General features: G+C 35.9%; 1 protein-coding gene across 4 annotated transcripts in view; it reads left to right on the forward strand.

Annotated features, from left to right (window-relative positions):
* Positions 1-16,878, forward strand: part of REV3L (REV3 like, DNA directed polymerase zeta catalytic subunit) — a 175,300-nt gene that overhangs the window by 114,004 nt on the left and 44,418 nt on the right. For all 4 annotated transcript variants that reach the window (XM_018053062.1, XM_018053060.1, XM_018053061.1 and 1 more), the window contains 4 exons: positions 1,720-1,912; positions 3,743-3,854; positions 10,196-10,311; positions 14,650-14,768. In XM_018053062.1, coding sequence (XP_017908551.1) covers positions 1,720-1,912; positions 3,743-3,854; positions 10,196-10,311; positions 14,650-14,768 — 540 coding nt within the window. The remainder of the gene's footprint in view (positions 1-1,719; positions 1,913-3,742; positions 3,855-10,195; positions 10,312-14,649; positions 14,769-16,878) is intronic.

The following is a 16,878-nucleotide window of genomic DNA, read 5'->3' on the forward strand; positions in this document are numbered from 1 at the left end:
TGTTTTATTCCATATGCCTTATACATGCATAATTAGTGTTCTTTATATTTTAAAAGTACTTAATAACAAATTTACTGATGAATGCATGCACTATTACATGTACGTGGTAAAAAACTTCAAGACAAAAATATTTACATTGAAAAGTAAGCTGCTCTCCCACATGAATTCCCTTCCCCGAAAACAGTAAACAGTTTTGTGTTTTTTGTCTCTTTGCAGACATTTTCTATGCATGTGCTTAACATTTTTTATATATGTGGAAGCATAATACACTCATTTATTCCATTTATCACTGTATTATGGTGATCTTTCCATATTAGGACATACAGATCTGACTCATTCTTTTCAAATTGTTAAAGATTACAGAGTATTCATTCTGTGTAGCATTTATGTATGCCACCTAATTTATTGGCAGTAACCAGTTCCAAACAGATAGAGATTTAGTTTTTTGTTGTTTATAACTTATAAGAACTGAAAACAGTATCATCTTAGTAAGTGCACTTTGTACATATATTTTGGCCACATAGTATATCTACTGGATACATGTTCAAGAGTAGGTATGCTAGATTGAAGGGCATGTCTTGTTTTTAATTGAAATAGTTGATTTATAATATTATATGTTTCAGGTATATAGTGATTCAATGTATTTATAGATGGTACTCCATTTAAAGTTATTATAAAATAATTGCTGTATTTCCTTGTGCTGTATAATATATCCTTGTTGCTTATTTATTTTATGCATAATATTTTGTATCTCTTAATTCTCTATCCCATCATGACCTGTCCCCCTTCTTTTCCCAGTGGTAACCACTAATTTGTTCTGTCCTTATAAAATTTTGATTGATATTATTTAGTTGTCCTCCAGAGATACCTACTAAATTCTACTCCCATCGCTAAGGAGAATTTCTGTATTTACATTTCAACAGATGGCATGCACAATAAATACAAAATATAGATCCTTTATTAAACTAAGGTGACCTGAATAATTGCAGTATTGTAACAGCAGTCTCCTGTTTTCCATTGCCAGATATATGTATATCACTGGTACAGTAATGGCTATAATTCCAGCTATAATCATGAATCCAATCTATATCTTTTTTTCTTATCCAGAGTTTATTCTGGATAAGAGAACTGTCTTAGAGAACTAAGGATTACTGTTAAGCATTTTTATTAGCATAGGAAGTTATGTGTAAAAAGCAAAAATATGACATTTTTTGGATTATATGTCAAAGAGAAAATGTGCATGGTCAAAAACCTGGCAGTTGTATAGTTGACATCTTGCAATTCTTATATATATGAAAGTCTAAGTAACTCTCAGAGAATTAACAAGTAGGAGTTTCAAACTAAAAAGTAGAACTCTTTTGAGTTTAAAATACAGGTAGAACAATAGTTAACTGAATGGAAAGTAAAAAGTAACAGACTTTGGTTTGAATGTACCTTTTGGCCTAGTCATTCTTTCTCAAATAGAAATCGAGAAAATTGAGAGGCACTGCATGTACTCTAGAGAGATAGTTTTTAAAAGAAAGACATGAATTGATTTAATCTGATCTTAGAACTAGAAACCTAGGTTTAGTTTGTGGAAGGTTGAGTTGTGAATGTGTCCTGGATAGCCATTTTCCTGTAATTTTACACGTGTATTTTCTCAGAGCCTTAGTGAAACATACTACTTTCAACTTGTTTCAGAAAAATGCTTAAAACCATGGTATTTATTTCCTTTTATAGATACAAAATCTTACCCTAATCAGTGTGGAATTACATGCTCGAACTAGACGAGACTTAGAACCAGATCCTGAATTTGACCCAATCTGTGCTCTGTTCTACTGCATCTCATCTGACACTCCACTGCCGGATACAGACAAAACAGAACTCACAGGTGTAATAGTGATTGATAAAGACAAGACGGTGTCTAGTCAAGGTACTGGTCATTTTTATTAATTTTACACCTACATTCCCTAGGAAGTACATAGGCTTCCTTGGTGTCTCAGACAGTAAAGAATCTGCCTACCATGCAGGAGGTCTGGGTTTGATCCCTGGATCAGGAAGATCCCCTGGAGAAGGAAATGCCTAGGCACTCCAGTATTCTTGCTTGGAGAATGCCATGGACCGAGGAGCCTGGCAGACTACAGTCCAAGGGGTCCCAAAAAGTTGGATACGACTGAGGGACTAACTCTTTCACCAGAGGAAGAACCTTGTATTGGGACAGTTTCTTTGCTCAGGGTCTAAACCAAATAAGCATAGAGAACTCCTCTCTACCTTATGGTTAGGAACTCCCTCAAATAGTACTATTTTTTGATTATGCATCTATGAGTTTCCTCCGATGCACATTTTATAATCTGTTACTGTATCAGATTAAAATAACTGATTCCCTGGTGTTAAACAGAACTTTCAATACTAGGATACATTCACCTTGGCTTTGATGTATATTGTTTTAGCTATTGCTGTATTCAGTTTGCCACTGTTATATTAGGATGCATGCACCTATGTTCATGAAGAATTCTGGGATTTAATTTTCATTTCTTATATTGTGCTCATAAAACTTTGGTAATAAAGTTTTGCTAGCTTTAAAAAAAGAACTTTTCTCTCAATGTTTGCTGCGGTGGGAATAGGAGGTATTGTATATAATTTTGTCTTAGATTCATTATTCTTGAATTATTGTTAGAAGTCAGAAGCAGTACAATATAAAGAGCTTAATAAAATTTCCAATTAGCATATCTAATTTGATCTAAATATTATATGAAATACTAATTGTTACTGTTGAATTCAAATGATTGTGTATCTGTAGGTTGGGTAGACAGTCTTCCTTATATATGGATGCTGGTATTTCGCTGCTAATACAGAATTTTTCTTTGCTTTAAGAAGTTAAGTTATGGACTTTCCTGGTGGTCCAGTGATTAATAAGACTCCACCCTTCCAGTGCAGGGTGTACAGGTTTGATCCTGGTCAAGGAACTAAGATCCCACATGCCATGCAGTGTGGCCAAAAAAATTTTTTTTTTAATTTAAAAGTTACTACTGTAAGTTAATGGTTTGCAAACTACATAAGGTATATTCCAATTTTGTTGATATTTCTTCATAAATACATATACTTTAAGTTCAGAGGTTTTTCATATAGGATACCACATAAGGCATTTTATAAAATACCAAGTGTTCTTTGGCAATTTTAAATAGTAGTATCTCAATTCAGTCAATTGAGGAGGAAGGTTTAACAAAACAAAACTGTTCAGGAATTTGCAGTTTAATCAGTGGTATGCTTGAGCTGACTTGTACCAGCTCATGAGCCAGTTGCTAAATTTTCATGAATTTTTTGAAGTAGTTGATGTCACATTGGTAGTCTTAGAAATAAGCAAGCAGTATAAATCAGGGTGCCCCGCCCCCCACCCCTCACCATGGAATGGTGCTTGTAAACATTCTCCAGCATACCACTAATTAAAATATTCTCTACTAAGCAAAGTTCTTCCTATAAAAAGAAATAAAGTAATAAAATTTATTTTTGGGTGACATGTTGTTATCTAGGGAATTTTGTGAATATAGACTTTTCAGGAAAATAGCTGAAAATACATAAAATTTGAATTTTTAGTTGCATATTGTACTAGAAAACATCTAAGAAAAATTTCAGGAAACAATTATGTGTTTACTCTGGGGAAGCTGTCTTATTTTAAAATATTCTAGTCGTATAATTTTACTCAAAAGTCAGATAATGTTACTTAACACAATTATATATAATAAACATTTTGTTCATTTCTTAGATATCAGATATCAGACCCCATTACTTATTAGATCTGGAATCACAGGACTACAAGTTACCTATGCTGCTGATGAGAAGGCACTTTTTCAAGAAACTGCAAATATAATAAAGAGGTATTGTTTTTATTTTCTGACTTTTCCAGCTTTTTTTCCCAGTCCTTTTGTGCTGTTGCTGAGTAATGTAGGTGAAGGTAAACAAAGAGAAAGTGAGTCCTTTCCTGTGGCCCTTTAAAGAAAAGTTATTCTGGAAAGGATTTTGCTCTCATCTCTAATCACCATCATCATTTCCATCAGGTTAGGGATAAAAAAAAGAATATTCTATTCTCAGGACTGAGGGGCCAGTGAAAGACAAATACTAGCTTAGCTTCTAGTTTTTTCCAGTTAGATTTTAGCGTTTTTCTGTGGTGATGAAATAATAACTATAAAGTTAAATTGTATCATTGATTAAATAGGGTTCTACCCTAGGAACCACCATTTCAATACCTTTTTACTTTTTTTTTTTAAGAAAATGTTTTCTGAGTTCTAAACAAATCCGTATTTCCAAAATTTTGGATTATAATCTGTTCATAAATCTAGGACTATCTCGTACATACCCTTTTGTGTACATAATTTCTTAAAAATCTCTTTTGGCCATTTGATGTTGGCTTTGATGCTTGATAGTAGAATCTTGTCAAAATTTATGAAAATGATGTTTTACCAAAGCTATATTAATTTTAAAACAATTAAGTGAATCTCTTGTATCTTCTCAAGAGTATAACTCTTAGTAGCCATGTGTTTCACTTTTCTAGAAAGGTAAAACTTCTGCCTGTTGCTAGGTTTAGGTTTTTAAATGCCTAAAAGCAGGCTGGAAAATAACTCTTCGGATTCTGATGTATGGATAAAAGCTGTCCTTGAGCATGTTGTTACACTCAACCCTTTCTGTTTTGCTTTGGAGAACTTTTTCCTGTAAAAGTGAGATGATACATTATATTAAAGATCGTGATGATATTTTACTGACTCAACATCTGATTTAATCCCAAATGGGTTAACACAATCCATCTTGAAAATTAGAACCTAGAGGGGTATGATGAGGTGGGAGGGAGCTTCAAAAGATATGGGCTGATTCAAAAGATACCTATGGCTGATTCATGTTGATGTATGGCAGAAACCAACACAATATTGTAAACCAATTATCCTTCAATTAAAAAGAATCTTTTAAGAAAGAAAATTAGAACACCAGAAAACATTTTCAAAGAAACAAAATTAGATGTCAGAGCATCAAAAAAAAAAACTAAAAAATGATATGCTACTCCCCACCACTCGAGGGAGGGAAAAAGAGGAATGTATTTTTACTATTTATAGCACTGGTGACTGGATGGATTCCCATCCATTTGAGTCTTACCATTGTCAGTCTTGTCTTTTATCTTCTCACACAGCTTGTCAGGTGTGAGAAGATACTGAGAAGATGTCAGGTACTTTCAGAGCTCATGCTGCAAGCAGCTTAGCAAAAGGAACATGTAAGAGTTTTAGTCAAATACCACTTTATGGGCCAATGCATATCCAGTAGTGTCCCTGGGCTTTGTAGGCTTGTGTTCTCCTTGTTGGGTATATTCCTAGCAATAGGATTACCTGCCAACATTGAGAATCTTGTCAGTTATTTGCAAGTGTAGTAACTTTCTTAAATGTCCATAACATGAATTATACTAGTTGTTAAAAAAGTGCAGTAAAGAAAATAAAATTAACTTCTGTTTCTTACTCTACATCACATGGCAACTAGAAAGAGAAGAAGAATTAAATATTAGTATTTCAGTTCTGTAATGTTGTTTATGTATTACTCCAAACAACTCCCTTAAAGGTTATTTCCTTCTTAAACCTCATTTGTTGAGTACCTACTTAACACAGGCTTTGCTAAGAGCATAGGCTTGGGAGTCAGCCATCTCTGTCTTTTTGTGTTTGTCTTGAACAAGTTGCTTATCTCTCTCAACTTTAATTTCCTCATCAGTAAAATGGGTAATAGGTATTAGAATTAAGTGCGATAAAGCACATAAAACTCTTAGCCTGGTCAGTACTTAAATATTAACTCCGTAAAATACAGTGCTAGGTGCTGAATATAAAACTGAATTAAATACAGATGCTAGTCTCAAAGAGGTTTATCATCTTTATTTTTTCATTCTTAATATTTACTTCCTCAGGTGGCAAATATGTAAAGTCATGTAAAGTGCTATTAAACAAGTAAAACCAGATCCACTATATTCTTGTCACAGACATTTTTTATCTTTCTCTATTTCCTTGAACTATTACTTACACATTTCCCTAGCCTCCCTAACTTAAACAGTTTGAGTCCTACCTTATTCTTTTCCCTAGTGCAGGCATTAGTCCCTCCTATCTCTTTAACCTCAGAATTAGTTTTCAAGATCATTCCTTCTCCTCTCTCAGTGCTCACTGCCACTCCCCAAGTTAGAGCTCTTTCACCTCTCATCTGTACAGGTGTTAGTGTTATCTACAATATAAGTTGTGAAGCAACTTTTTTCTGCCTAAGCAAATAAAATCCTTTTCATATTTCTGGTGCTTCCATTTTCTCCACAATTTTGTTCTTCACTGCTAATTGCATTTACTCAACCTTGTTCTTTGTGTAACTTTCAGAAACCTGGTAGAGTGAGTAAAATTTACAAAAATTAAAGAACAAATCACTAAGATTTTGTTACTGTCACCAAATATTTTCTCAGAAGAAATATGGAATCCTTGGAACTTTGAACTTGAAACAGATATCTGATTCAGCTTTAAGAGTCTTGTAAGACCAAACAACCTTTGGGTCAAAACATAAATATACATGATAGATCTGAAAATGTTGAAATGACACAGGTTTTCTAAAAGAACCAAATCTTTAATAAATCTATTAAGAGAAGCATTAAGGGTAACTTATTGTTTTTTTTTTTTTTTAGCAGTCATCTCTGAGCAGTAGTAGTTTATAAGAGACACTTGTTAATTGAGGAAAAATTTTCATAGCTATTAAAAAATAAGTATATTTAAAAAAAAAAAAGTATATTTAGTCAAATCTATTAACCATTTACCACAACAGAGCAAGTTGCTGATTGGAAAGATGATTCTTACAATAATAAGATGTTACATGAGTCAAAGAAATTCACATGAAGACATTGGAAGAACTGTGTAACAGTTATAACAGAAGAGCTCTGTAATAATTTGGCATCCTCTTCATGCTTAGAGATGTACATGATTGGTACTCCAGCAACCTTCCAAAGTCTTCTCTTAAGTTCAGAATGCTTGTTGTCGTCTAGTCGCCAAGTCGTGTCTGACTCTTTGCAACCCCATGGACTGCAGCATGCCAGCCTTCCCTGTCCTTGATTGTCTCCCAGAGTTTGCTCAGATTCATGTCCATTGAGTCTGTGATGCTATCTAACCATCTCATCCTCTGCCATCCCCTTCTCCTGTTACCTTCAGTCTTTCCCAGCATCAGGGTTTTTTCCAATGAGTCGGCTCTTCACGTCAAGTAGCCAAAGTATTGGAGCTTCAGCAACAGCCCTTACAGTGAATGTTTAGGGTTGATGTCCTTTAGGATTGACTGGTTTGATCTCCAATAGTATGGAAATGAAAGTTCAGAGTTAACTGTGACCAAATTGCAATGCCTGTTCTAAATGAGAAGCGTTAAAGCTATCAGCTGTGGGTTCTTTTGAGTGTGTATGGGAATCCTTCACGTCTCCTATCCTTGATGATCTTTAGAGACGCTTGACACTTCTGCCCAAGTTTTTCAAGTTTAGACATTACGTGATTTTATAGGGAGATACACTCATCATACAGCTAGTTCATCTTTGCTCTGAGAAGAGATTGACATTAATGGAAGAGTTGATGAAGTTGCTGTCAACAAAAAGGTGTGTTAAGATACTGGATATTACTTTAGAAGACTAATGAGCAGGAATGGTTTAGGGACTTTTTTTTAAGGTTCTAGGACCTTTCTGGACTTCCTTTTAAAGAATCCGTCTTCACTTAACCTCTGATCTCTGAGTCTGAGTCTTAGCCACATTGTTGCATAATGCTTTGCTTTCTTTAGCTTCTCCACACTTATGTTGTAATCCCACTCTTTGTTCCAGAATTACCAGCCACATTGCACTTTCTACCAAGAAAACACTTTTATAGGTTGGGGAAAAGATCCATTTGGCTGTTGTATTAAATTAATAAGTTTTATTAAGTGGTTTTCTCAGAAATTGCTGTCCTTTTTATATAGAGGAAAGTGTATGTTATCTTTTTCTCCTAACAAGTTTGAAGGCTACTTTGTAAGTTGTAGTGTAATAATGGATCAAAAGCAGATCACCAGATATTGAAATTTACATTAGGGAATGTATTTTATAGGGCCCTTAAAGAATAGGAAAAATGAAAATAATATTATTGCAGGGGTTCAAACCTAGTTCTTTCAACGTCAGCCACTAAATCCTTCAGGATTAAAAATAAGGAGACAGGTGGGAGGGGGGTTCATGTTTGGGAACGCATGTAAGAATTAAAGATTTCAAAATTTTTAAAAAAAAAAGAAAGCTGTTAGAAAAGAGTAAAACATAACTTCATCATGATAATTAAATAGAGACTGTAGTATGCAAATAAATAAATAAATAAATAAATAAAATAAAAAATAAGGAGACATATATATGATACTCTTATTTTTGTTGTCAAAGTACAAACTAAGGTAATTAAATACCCTTTTAATGAAAATGGCTATGGAAGAATGACAGAATATTAGAAAATGGTTCTAAACATAGATCTGATCTGTCCATGATGCATTGAAGTACCATAGATCTGATCTGTGCCACAATTGCAGAGTAGCCAAATACTGCTTACATTAGTAGACTGAGATAGTCTTATACTGTAGACGCTGGATGATACTTGAATGTTAAGTGATATAATCTGGGCAGGTTGGTCATTCCATAATTCAGAATGACTTTGAATGCAGTTATGTGAAACCCAACTTCACAAATTTTTGTGATCTTTCACTCTGCTTTTTGGCTTTTATAAATACAACAATCAGGGGCTTCCCCGATAGCTCAGCGGGTAAAGAATCTGCCTGCAATGCAGGAGACGCCAGTTTGATACCTGTGTTGGAAAGCTCCCCTGGAGAAGGGGTATGCTACCCACTCCAGTATTCTTGGGCTTCACTGGTGGCTCAAACAATAAAGAATCCGCCTGCAATGCAGGAGACCTGGGTCCAGTCCCTGGGTTGGGAAGATCCCCTGGAGGATGGCATGGCAACCCACTCCAGTATTCTTGCCTGGAGAGTCCCCATGGACAGAGGAGCCTAGCGGGCTACAGTCCATGGGGTCGCGAAGAGTCAGACATGACTGACTGACTAAGCACAGCACAGCACAACAATCAAAGTAATTTAGAGCTTCTGATTTGATAGCATTGCAGTATTTTTTGCTCAAAAGTTTTTGTTCTCCACTTAAGACTGTAGTCAGTTCTTGTCTTGCCCACACAGTTTTCCTATGAAAGTAAATCTTCATGCTATTTTTTTGTGTTCTATAATCAAACTTTTTTTTATGGTGGTCACTGTGAAAGTCCTCAGAAGTACAAAATGGCTCCTTCTGAGTTAGACGCAGATTGTCAGTTCAGTCTACCAGTACAACCGTGTGACCACAGCAAGCATGTTTTTTGCCTAGTGTTTGCTGTTTAGCTTCCCCACATTAGTCTCACCCCTATTAATATTTCATTCTTCCATTAAACTAGTGACCTTCCTCTTAAGTTTAGAGGCAAACTTGTAGTTGTCGAGGCCTTTCTTTATGTGAGGACAAAGTCTTTACTAAAATTGGAGGGAAAAGGAAGAAGTTTCCATTTTTTCTCAGTGTTACAACTGTTTAAGGACAGTAGAGCATAGAGGGTAGAAAGTGACAACAGAATGACCTGGGAGATCATTTTCACAATACACTATCCACACATGCCCTCATACTCCACCCTACCCCTACCCACAGTATGTCTCAATTTTACCCTCATTCATGCATTTAACTGGTAATGCTTGCCTCCCACCCCAATTTTTAGCAGGGTGGCTCAGACGGTAAAGCGTCTGTCTACAATGTGGGAAACCCGGGTTCGAGCCCTGGGTTGGGAAGATCCCCTGGAGAAGGAAATGGCAATCCACTCCAGGACTATTGCCTGGAAAATCTCATGGACAGAGGAGCCTGGCAGGCTACAGCTCATGGGGTCACAAAAAGTCAGACACGACTGAGAGACTTCAATTCACTTCACTTGCCAAGTCATATCAAGTAAACACCTAAGTAGAAACTACTTTTGCTTTACAAAAGTAGCTTCAAACTTAGAACTCTAAATGCCCCATTCCTTCCTATATGGAAATTCTATAGGTAAACACTATATCACCCCCTTTCCCACCTCAGAAATATAATAAAAAATAGATTTTTAATTTTGTAATTTGTTTAATGAAGAAGCAACTCTTCTGTTTAATTTTTTCATTTCTTCTTCAGGTATGACCCTGATATTCTTCTAGGATATGAGATTCAGATGCATTCCTGGGGTTACCTCTTACAGAGGGCTGCTGCACTAAGTGTCGACTTATGCCAGATGATCTCTCGGGTGCCAGGTAGGACACTGCGAATGTTTTTTTTTTCAGCTACAGAGCAAATTACGAATAAATAAAGACAAGATTATTGTTTTAGCCTAATTTGTGTAAGTTCTAAATATTGTAAATTTTGTAAGTAAAAATGTAAATTGTGTAAGAATTGTGTAAGTTCTAGATATTATCATAACTCCATTATATAAAAATTTGAAAATCAAGAAAAGTGAAAGAAAAATGCTGTAATCACTGCTATAGATACCGTTAGTATATCTGTTGTTTATTTTTCTTTCAGTCAATTTTCATATACATACATAGGTCTTTTTAGAACATTAGATCTTTTGGGCTTCCCTACTGGCTCAGTGATAAAGAATCTGTGTGCCAGTGCAGGCAACATGGATTCGATTCCTGGGTTAGGAAGATCCCCTGGAGCAGGAAATGGCAACTTGCTCCAATATTCTTTTCCTGGGAAATCCCATGGACAGGGAAGCCTGGCGGGCTACAGGTCATGGGGTCACAAAAGAGTGGGACACAACTTAGTGACTGAAAAACAAACAACAAAAAAAATACAGGTCTTTATTTTTTTATGTAACTGTAATCATACATATATCCCATTTTTACCCAGCATTTTAACATAAGTATTTTTCTGCTTTATAAGATAGTCTTTATAATCATTATGAAGTACAAAACATTTATTTGACTTGGCATACCATAATTTAATTTTATTTGTCTGTTTCTGTGTTTTATCTATTTGGTGAGAAAGGAGGAGATGGTAGAGAAACACTAACTGTTGTTGTTTTTGGGGGTGGGGGGTGTCAGGCTAAAAAATTACCCACTCCAGTGTTCTTGCCTGGAGAATCCCAGGGACGGCAGAGCCTGGTGGGCTGCTGTCTATGGGGTCACACAGAATCAGACACAACTGAAGTGACTTAGCAGCAGTAGCAGTAGCAGGCTAAAAAATTACATGAATTTTGAAGTCTGTTCCTCAAAAGTGTTATTCTAATCGAAGAGGGAGACAATAATAGCATTCATACCAAAATTAGTCTTTTTTAAGCATTTTTAAAATTATGTTTTCTTTATAGTTACCAAATTTTTAATAACTTTGTTTTAAAGGCCTCCCCCCCTACCCCGCCCCCCGCCCCACACAAGTCTGACTAGGACAAAGTAGCATATAGTTCAGGAGGCTTAAAGGTCAAATACAAAATTAGTAAAACCAATCAAGATACCTCCTGAAAGGGGTTATGAAGTCAACAAAACATCCAAAGTGTTGATAAATAGAAAGAGAAGGGTTGAAGCTAGAAGATTCAAGGACAGCAAATATTTTGAGCTTTGCAAAATCTTAGGATAAAAAGATAGCTGCTTTTAGCTTTTCATGGAATTAACTTTTTGTAGCTTCTGTGTCCCTCCAGCGAGGAATAGTGATACATTTCAGTTTTTACATCATTTCATTGGGGATAGGGTTCTGAACATTGACGATAGGCAGCATGAGTGTTCAGTGCACTTCAGTTCAGTTCAGTCGCTCAGTCGTGTCCAACTCTTTGCGACCCCATGAATCGCAGCACACCAGGCCTCCCTGTCCATCACCATCTCCTGGAGTTCACTCAGACTCACGTTCATTGAGTCTGTGATGCCATCCAGCCATCTCATCCTGGGTCATCCCCTTCTCCTCCTGCCCCCAATCTCTCCCAGCATCAGAGTCTTTTCCAGCGAGTCAGCTCTTCGCATGAGGTGTCCAAAGTACTGGAGCTTCAGCTTTAGCATCATTCCTTCCAGAGAAATCCCAGGGTTGATCTCCTTCAGAATGGACTGGTTGGATCTCCTTGCAGTCCAAGGGACTCTCAAGAGTCTTCTCCAACACCACAGTTCAAAAGCATCAATTCTTCGGCGCTCAGCTTTCTTCACAGTCCCAACTCTCACATCCATACATGACCACAGGAAAAACCACAGCGTTGACTAGGCGGACCTTAGTCGGCAAAGTGATGTCTCTGCTTTTGAATATGCTATCTAGGTTGGTCATAACTTTCCTTTGAAGGAGTAAGCGTCTTTTAATTTCATGGCTGCAATCACCATCTGCAGTGATTTTGGAGCCCCCAAAAATAAAGTCTGACACTGTTTCCACTGTCTCCCCATCTATTTCCCATGAAGTGATGGGACTGGATGCCATGATCTTCGTTTTCTGAATGTTGAGCTTTAAGCCAACTTCTTCACTCTCCTCTTTCACTTTCATCAAGAGGCTTTTTAGCTCCTCTTCACTTTCTGCCATAAAGGTGGTGTCATCTGCATATCTGAGGTTATTGATATTTCTCCCAGCAATCTTGATTCCAGCTTGTGTTTCTTCCAGTCCAGCGTTTCTCATGATGTACTCTGCATAGAAGTTAAATAAGCAGGGTGACAATATACAGCCTTGACGTACTCCTTTTCCTATTTGGAACCAGTCTGTTGTTCCATGTCCAGTTCTAACTGTTGCTTCCTGACGTGCATATAGGTTTCTCAAGAGGCAGGTCAGGTGGTCTGGTATTCCCATCTCTTGAAGAATTCTCCACAGTTGACTGTGATCCACACAGTCAAAGGTTTTGGCATAGTCAATAAAGCAGAAATAGATGTTTTTCTGAAACTCTCTTGCTTTTTCTGTGATCCAGTGGATGTTGGCAATTTGATCTCTGGTTCCTCTGCCTTTCCTAAAACCATCTTGAACATCAGGGAGTTCACGGTTCACATACTGCTGAAGCCTGGCTTGGAGAATTTTGAGCATTACTTTACTAGCATGTGAGATGAGTGCAATGGTGTGGTATTTGGAGCATTCTTTGGCATTGCCTTTTTTGGAATTGGAATGAAAACTGACCTACTAGTTTATTAATTTGTAACAAGGTATATGACTTCAGAATAATGAATGAAACTTCCTGTCCTTTTAGAACATTGCTGAAACCATTTATGAGGTGGCATGAAACAGTAGAAAGGGCATGATTTAAGGAAGCATAGTAAAGAGCACTAGTGGTAAAGAGTTCATTCTGCAGAAAGACTACCTGTGTTCAAGCCCTGGCCAACAGGATTTGGATGTCCAACAGGATAGGTTACTTAACCTATCGATACTTCAGTTTGTTCATCTGTAAAATGGGGATGTAATGGAACTTATCTCATAAGGTGATTGTAAAATACTGAGAACAGTGCCTGAGGACGTAATAAACATTATGTAGGTGTTAAATTGAAACCTTTTTTAAAATTGATTTATAATATAGTGTTAGTTTCACTATAGAGCACAGGAAATTATACCCGTTATCTTGTAATAAACTATAATGGAATATAATCTGCAAACATACTAAATCACTATGCTATACACTTGAAAAAATCTTTTAGGAATTATGTCTCTAAAATAAAGAAGAGTGGTAGGTGTGTCTACATGGTCTTTATAATCAACTAACCCAGGTTTAGAATACTGGTTTTTGTTACTACATGACCTGGGGCAAGATAAAACATTTCTGAGTAGAAAGTATAATTTTTATTTTGCACTATAGTACAAACATAATAAAGTAGCTGTGTTAAAATAATGTTAGTTCTTGCACTCAACAGACATTCAAATACCGTTGTTGTTGTTCAGTTGCTAAGTCGTGTCTGACTCTTTGCAACCCCATGGACTTGCAGCACTCCAGGCTTCCTTGTCCTTCACTATCTCCTGGAGTTTGCTCAAACTCATGTCCATTGAGTCGATGAATATACTTATTATTCCAGAGCCTCTAATCAACAACATTCATTTATACCCAGGGTTATATACTAGAAACACGTTTTGATTTCTATTCTGGATATAATCATCACTTAGAAACTAAACTCAGAAGTCTATATGCTATAAGAGGTATTCTTCAACTAGTTCTCTATATATAGTTAATAGAATTTCATCCTCAATACGAACATCATTAATTAATGTCAACAAATTTTCAGAGAATTGTTTAGGTTAAAAATTCTACCATTTTTTTTGCAAGAGATGACAAGTTTCATAATAAATGGTTTTCATCCAAACACCAAAGAATAATGTGATATTAGGTATTCATAAAAATAGCACCAGTAATTATCATTTTTAAAGAGAAAAGGATTTATTTTAAAAATACATGTGTGTATATATATATATGTTTTATTGTTCTAAATATGTACAGTTTTCAGATACATTTATTTCGCAAAATTCTTTTATAACTTAAAGAGGACAGAAAAACCTATCAAAATAATGACTATTCTCTTAACTCTAATACAAAATAGACTATGAATTACATTTAATCCTTATACTTCATCTTCATTTTTATTATTCTCATTTTCTTATGGTTCGCTTGGAAATTTGATTTCTGTGAGTCCTGATGCAGTCTGTATTCATTTCTACAGATGACAAAACTGAGAATAGATTTGCAGCCGAAAGAGATGAGTATGGATCAGATACAATGAGTGAGATAAATATTGTTGGCCGAATTACACTAAATCTTTGGAGAATCATGAGAAATGAGGTAAGGTACTTTATTTGAAATTTGGTTTGGAAGTAAGAGATTAGATCAATGTAATGATTTAATCATTATAGAACATTAGTATAGCTTCCTATGTAGTGTATGCTTTTTTGTGAATTACTTTTTTTATACTTAAGAGTTTCAAAAACAATGACTACTTTCTAAAATGCAAAGCTATAAAAGTACTTAACTTCATTATTGATGATTTTTTCCCTGTTTCTGTCTAAGCACAAATAGCATTGGCTATGTAAGTCTATAGCTGTCAATAAAATGTTATCTTGTGTCTATGGAATGTTGTATAATTTCATCACTTTTTGCTCTGAAATCATTTTTACACAAGGCCAGATAAATTCAACTTGGCCTTTTTAATTTATTACAGTAAGAAAAATTTAGTGTAGACATGGGAAAGAACTTTTTGAAATTAGGATATTTAAAACACAGGTGAATTAGAAAAGGACTTCCCTCATGGCTCAGTGGTAGAGAATCCAGTTGCCAATGCAAGAGACATGGGTTTGATCCCTGGGTCAGGGAAATCCCCTGGAGAAGGAAATAGCAACCCACTTTAGTATTCTTTCCTAGGAAATCCCATGGGCAGAGGAGCCTGTCCGGCTGGTCCATGGGGTCACAAAAGAGTGGGACACAACTTAGCAACTCAACAAGAAATAGTGGAAAGACAGTACTTGGAAATAGTTAATAGCACATTCCAGTTGAGTTTTTGGAGACCCAAATAAGGAGTTTGGTAATATGAAACTATCTTACTAACATGCAATCACTCACCAAAAATGTAAGAAAAAAGATATCTACAATAAATTGGTCTATTCTCAAATTTTGGACTTACAATATCAGATAAAATGTTTATATTTTAAAGAGGATTCTATTCTTCAACTACTTCCTTTTGAAACTACGTTCTATTTCTATTGTACACTTATTATTTGTTGTGATCTTTTTTGGCTCTTCTAGGTTTATATAAAAATTTGAATTTCCAGGCACGTTCTCTGCAATTCTTTTGGGACCTATCACACAGTAATTCTTCCAGATAAGGAAATACACTCTTTATATAAAATTTAGGTATTGCTTTTATTCATTCATTCATTTATGGCTGTGCTGGGTCTTCTTTGCTGCTCGAGCTTTTCCCTAGTTGCTGTGAGTGTGGGCTACTCTCTAGTTGAGGTGGGAGGGCTTCTCATTACGGTCACTCGTTGCAGAGCATGGACTGTAGGGCACAAAGCCTTCAGTAGTCATAGTATGTGGGCTCAGTAGTTGCGGTTCCCAGGCTCTTAAGCACAAGCTCAGTAGTTGTGGCACATAGGCTTAGTTGCTCTGTAGCATGTGGGATCTTCCTGGACCAGGGATGGAAGTTGTGTCTCCTGCATTAGCAGGCAGATTTTTTTTTTTTTTTTACCATTGAGCCAGCAGGAAAGCCTTACGATTTTTATTCTCTCTCTGCACCATAGACCTGAAGTTATGCTCACATTTTATCTAATTTGAAAATGTACCTACTTGAGGATAATTTTATCCTGTTGTTTCTTCTTAAAATATTGTCAGCACAGTAATGCCCCAGTGATTTAAAAAACACAGTTGACCCTCAAACAACATAGCTTTGAACTAAACAGGTCCACTTATTGGTGAATTTTTTTCCTCCAATAAATACATACTACAGTATTATACAGTCTGCAGATTGGTTGAATCTGCAATGCGGATATGCAGACATGAAGAGCTAACTGTAAAGTTATACACAGGTTTTTCAACTGAATGAGGGTCAGTGCCCCTAACCCCTGTATTGTTCAAGGGTCAACTGCAACTCCTGGTGACACAGCACAGGATATGAAAGGTACAGAGATTATGATGTATTTGTTTCATATATTCTATTACATATTTCAGACTTCAGTCTCTGATATTGCCTGGAATGAACACATAAGTATATAAACACAAAATTAAATCATCAATTCTTAGTTTTAGGCGTCTTTTCATTCCTGAAGATCCAAAAGGCACCTCTAACAATTATCAATTATTAGCTTAAAAAAAATCACAGTTTATTATTTTTCTTTTTTAAATCACCGTTTGAAGAGTAAGTATTTTTTCAAAGTTCAGGGCTTTCCTTAGTCCTTACAGA

Source organism: Capra hircus, chromosome 9 (genome assembly GCF_001704415.2).
Source record: "Capra hircus breed San Clemente chromosome 9, ASM170441v1, whole genome shotgun sequence".
NCBI classification, from domain to species: Eukaryota; Metazoa; Chordata; class Mammalia; order Artiodactyla; family Bovidae; genus Capra; species Capra hircus.